General features: G+C 40.8%; 1 protein-coding gene across 1 annotated transcript in view; it reads right to left on the reverse strand.

Annotated features, from left to right (window-relative positions):
* The window catches only part of ZNF398 (zinc finger protein 398), a 45,830-nt gene that overhangs the window by 15,586 nt on the left and 25,005 nt on the right, over positions 1 to 5,239 (reverse strand). The window contains exons 3-4 of the mRNA XM_012806493.2: positions 4,633 to 4,759; positions 3,987 to 4,100 (exon numbers count right to left, since the gene is read on the reverse strand). Coding sequence (XP_012661947.1) covers positions 3,987 to 4,100; positions 4,633 to 4,759 — 241 coding nt within the window. The remainder of the gene's footprint in view (positions 1 to 3,986; positions 4,101 to 4,632; positions 4,760 to 5,239) is intronic.

Genomic DNA, 5,239 nt, shown 5'->3' on the forward strand with positions numbered 1-5,239 from the left:
CGTCATTGTTGTTTGGTGGGTCCGGGCTGGGGATTCGAACCCGCCACCTTAGGTATACGTGGCTGGCGCCTTAGCCGGTTGAGCTATAGGCGCCGAGCCAAGGTCACGTTTTTAAAAATTTTTTTACAAAATATAATGGGAAAAATTAGATAAATGAAAATTTTATTAAGAATAAAAAATAAAGATAAAACATAAATAAGTACATATTTTAACAGAGAACAGTGTTTTTGATCATATTTTGTGTTTGCTACATTTTATGGTATTGCTGAGTCAGAGTCTCACACCAAAAGCAGGATAGTCTGTTCTTACATATTTTAAATTTCAGTCTAATTTGGAAATTTCAGTTTGCATTAGGAATGTTGTAGCTAAAGGAAGATGAATATCAGTTATACGTTTATATAATTTCTAGGTCAGTATGAATAAGGGTGCTTTAAAATTCATGAATTATTTTGTCTTGGTGTTGGGTAAATTTTTAAAAAATAGACTGCTCTGAAGGTAGTAGTATTTCAATTATTGTTCAGTCAATTAGAATGCCTTGTTACTGTCTACGGCCATACCACCCTGAACGCGCCGGATCTCGTCTGATCTCAGAAGCTAAGCAGGGTCGGGCCTGGTTAGTACTTGGATGGGAGAATGCCTTGTTACTATTTCCCTTCTCACTACTGCACCTACTAGTCTTAAATGACAATTAATAGTAACCATCTGAGCTCCTACAGGAGAAAACTTTCTATACCACCTGAGAGATGGGAATCTGTCAATGAAACTTATCAAGGCAGGAGAAAGCTGTAGAAAAGGATGAGATGAGATGGCAGGATAAGTCAAAATAGAAAAGATAGAGTTCTCATTTTGTAAATTTTATTGTTTATCATGATATAAATCTTGAAATTTCATAGTAAATTTTTTCCTTAAAAAAAAAAAAAAAAGAATCGCTTAAGCCCAGGAGTGTGAAGTTTCTATGAGCTGTGACGCCACAGAAACACGGTGACAGCTTAAGGCTCTGTCTCAAAAAAAGTCTAAACGTTTATCTAACCATTATCATTAACTAGAGCAATACAACAAAGTAAATACTTATTACATAACTGGTTCTTACCACTGCTATCATAGGATGCATAAAACACTTTGGTGTCTACTACCCTTGGGTGAGAGTGGTTCAAGTGTATACTGTAGATACTGGGTGGGAGTGAGCTAAAGGACCAGGACCTGAGTACGAGGATGGGCTGATATAGACACTGACTGATTTGATGATAATGGGGCAACTACCTGCAAGGTCACCACAGTGGCACTCAAAGCATATTCCTCATAAGCCTGAGGAATCCCTACACTGGATATTTAAAGAGCCACAAAACGAAAGTAAAATCATTTGTTCATGCAAGTACCAGGCTTTAGAGAAAGCCAGAGACAGAGAAAACATGAATACGGATTAGGTAAGAGGGACTGAACAAATGCCACAATTTCTGGTTTGAGAATGGTCATAAATAGGCCCAGCACCCATAGCAGCGCTGGTTACAGCGCTGGCCACATAAGGCTGGCAGGTTCAGACCCAGCCCGGTCCTGCTAAACAATGACAACTGCAACAAAAAAGCAGCTGGGCACTGTGGCAGTTGCCCTGTAGTCCCAGCTACTTGGTAGGCTAAGGCAAGAGAATTGCTTAAGCTGTCAAGAGTTTGAAGTTGCTCTGAGCTGTGACACCATGACATTCTACCGAGGGTGACATAGTGAGACTCTGTCTCAAAAAAACAAAAAACAAAAAATGAAGGTAATCAGTGTAACCCGGTTTCTCGTACCCTCAATGAATCCCCAATTAAAAAAAAAAAGGTAAAAACAAATTGGTTACTTGTAATTTTTTTACCCATCCTGAAATAGAAAATGATATAGTCATCTATACTCACTGAGAAGTATGGCAGATAACTAATAATACAGACCAAAGAGACACTCCCCATAATGAATCTTTCTGTAATCAAGTCATTCATCTTTATGGGTGTTATTTTAATCTTACTACTTTTATCTATGACATACAGATTAATCACATTCAACCTGTTATATTGCTTAAATGCAATGATCCATACATTTTTTTACTTTTTTTTTGAGATAGAGTCTCACTATGTCACCCTTGGTAGAATGTTGTGGCGTCACAGCTCACAGCAACTTCAAACTCTTGGGTTTAAGCGATTCTCCTGCCTCAGCCTCCCAAATACCTGGGACCACAGGCGCCCAACACAACATATGGCTATTTTTTTTTTTTTTTGTGGCAGTTATCATTGTTGTTTAGTAGGCCAGGGCCAGGTTCAAACCCACCTGCCTCAGTGTATGTGGTGCAACCACTGAGCTATGAGCACAAAGCCTCACCCATAACTTGAAAAAAAAAAAAAAAAAATATATATATATATATATATATGTGCGACAGATGTATACATTGCTCAAAACTCAGATAATGTACAATTAAGACTTAAGCATTTTGGCTTGGTGCCTGTAGCTAAGCAGCCAGGGTGCTAGCCATATACACCGGAACTGGCAGGTTCGAATCCAGCCGAGGCCTGCAAAACAACGATAACAACTACAACCAAAAAATAGCCAGGTGTTGTGGTGGGCCCCCGTAGTCCCAGCTACTTGGGAGGCTAAGGCAAGAGAACTGCTTAAGCCCAAGAGTTTGAGGTTGCTGTGAGCTGTGACTCCATAGCACTCTACCCAGGGTGACACCTTGAGACTCTGTCTCAAAAAAAAAAAAAAAAAAAGACTTAAGCATTTCATTATATATAAAAGTTTTCCACCTAAAACCCAACTATTGAACTCTAGGTTAATAATATTCATGACGCACCAATAAGAGGGGAAATGTATACATCTCTATTGATTTTGAAATACATTGAAAATATAATAAATTGATGGATATGTGCATGGTAAGGAAGGATGGTAAAATGTCAGTGGTGGAATCTAAGTGCTGGATATCTAGGTGTTTGCTATTTTCTATTTCAAGTTTTGTAACTGAAAATTTTCATAAAATGTTAGAAAAAAGATAACAGTGTATGGGACAGGAATGAGTTGTAAGAGAAATTCATCTAAGAGACATGTCTAGAGGATGAATTTTCTGGGAGCTTCTAGCCAACAAAGAAAAACAAAGTGTATGAGAATTTTCTCATAACTAAGGTGGGACATGAGAGAAGTCATCTGGACTTTGGCTACCAGTCTTTCCCCAGAATATTAAGCAGCTGCCAATCAAAAAGTTAGGAAGAGTCAGCTTGGTGCCTGTGCCTCAGCGACCAGGGCACTAACCACATACACTGGAGCTAGCAGGTTCGTATCCAGCCTGGGCCTGGCAAACAGCAATGACAACTACAACCAAAAAAATAGCCAGGCATTGTGGCGGGCACCTGTAGTCCCAACTACTAGGGAGGATGAGGCAAGAGAATCACTTAACCCAACAGTTTGAGGTTGCTGTGAGCTGTGACACTACAGCACTCTACAGAGGGTGACATAGTGAGACTCTGTCTCAAAAAAAAAAACCAGAAAAGAAAAGTAAGGAAGAGTCCACGACAGCTGGCTTCCCAGACCTCACAGAATCCATGATGCCCAGGGGGTGTCCTCAGGTTCCACCGGTTCCATACTCCTTGGAAGTACCATGCAGATGCCTAGTCTCTTCAACACTCACAGAAGTTCATGTGCATATTTCCTCAAGCCCTCATTCCAGATGAGTGTGACTGTTTCCTTTATCACCTAAGAACATGTTTGTTTTTCTAAGTAGCTAGGTCTCAGTACTTTTGTCAGGGAGCACAATTAACAACCCTTAGGTGTGTGGTACTGATGAGCAAAGGCATTAGACAAGGTGATCTCTAAGCACCCTCGTACATTTATACAGGTGATGATACATTCAAAGTCTCTCTAGATGCTTTAGCAATGAATGCCCCTAGAAGCTCCAAAGCCCTGCTTCTCTGAGCCACCTTCTCTGACCAGGAAAGGGAGATGAGGTGTGGAAAATCTCTTCTCCCACTTACCTTCACTTGGATCTGCGGGAATCTCACTTTCCTCTGGCCCTGCTTGGTCTACTGTGTTTTGTCCTCCTTCTGGCTGAATCTGTGATAACACATCAGGTTGATTCATAGCATAATCTAGGAGAAAAAAAAGGGAGAGTGGGAAAAAAAAATGAGGATGACAATTAATTACCATCAAGGCTAACTTGAAGCTTTGAAGTCCACAGTCCCAGGGCATTTATTTTAGATTCCATATCACTTCTCTCCATGCATCCACCTCCAACTATGGATGTCTATTCAGGGAAGCAGGTAAGAGGAAATGTAATGTGTGGACAAAGCACACGTGACAAGTTAGCACTGCCTATCTGCTCTTGTCATTAAGAGTCAGTGTGCCTCAAGGGGGAGAAGTCAAGCTCCTTTCTAAGTAAAGGACACCTATGGCAACATCCGGCTAGCACATCCATAACCTTGAACTTTACTCTCTGCCCTACATTTTGACAAAAGGAGAAATTATGATTCCTATTAAGCAAGTGTGAAATGTTCATCTTTGCCTCAGAACCAGAATCTGAAGTAAGGACAGAAAGAATAAGGACACAAGAGGAAAAGGGACTGTTGTGAGCCCTCTGGGAGCTGCTGTGATCTCATTCAAAAGGTGCCAACTCAGCCTCACCCATGGAGATGAGAGACTCGTAGTTGCCCTTCATGATATTCTTGTAAAGTTCTTTTTGCCATTCTTCTAATTTTTCCCACTCTGGAGCAGAAAAGTAGATGGAGACATCATCAAAGGCCACAGGCACCTAAAATTACAGTCATGTGGGTTAGTCCCTCCCTTTGCATTTCAGTCATTCAATAAATCTTTTCCATCCTAATTAGATCCTTTTATTACTTTTTACATTTCAAAGCATTGCCAACAAATACTCTAAATATCTGTGGAACTGTTTCTTTTAATGTTGCATTACCATTAGCATGATCCTAAAATCCTGACACTCAGGCAATACAAGCATGTAGCTGGTACTTTTCCTTGGGGTACATTCAAGTGTTCTGGCAACCAGTAATAAAGTATCTAAATGCCACTATTTAAAAACATCAAACTTATTGAGTCATCTCTTTTGAACTACCTTTTCACCAAAAACACCATGCCCGGCTCGGCGCCTGTGGTTCAAGTGGCTAAGGCGCCAGCCACATACACCTAAGGTGGCGGGTTCGAATCCAGCCCGGGCCCCCAAACAATGATGGGTGCAAGCAAAAAATAGCTGGGCGTTGTGGCGGGCGCCTGT

The sequence above is a fragment of the Otolemur garnettii genome, unplaced genomic scaffold (genome assembly GCF_000181295.1).
Source record: "Otolemur garnettii isolate 467f Iridium unplaced genomic scaffold, OtoGar3 scaffold00053, whole genome shotgun sequence".
Classification (NCBI taxonomy): Eukaryota; Metazoa; Chordata; class Mammalia; order Primates; family Galagidae; genus Otolemur; species Otolemur garnettii.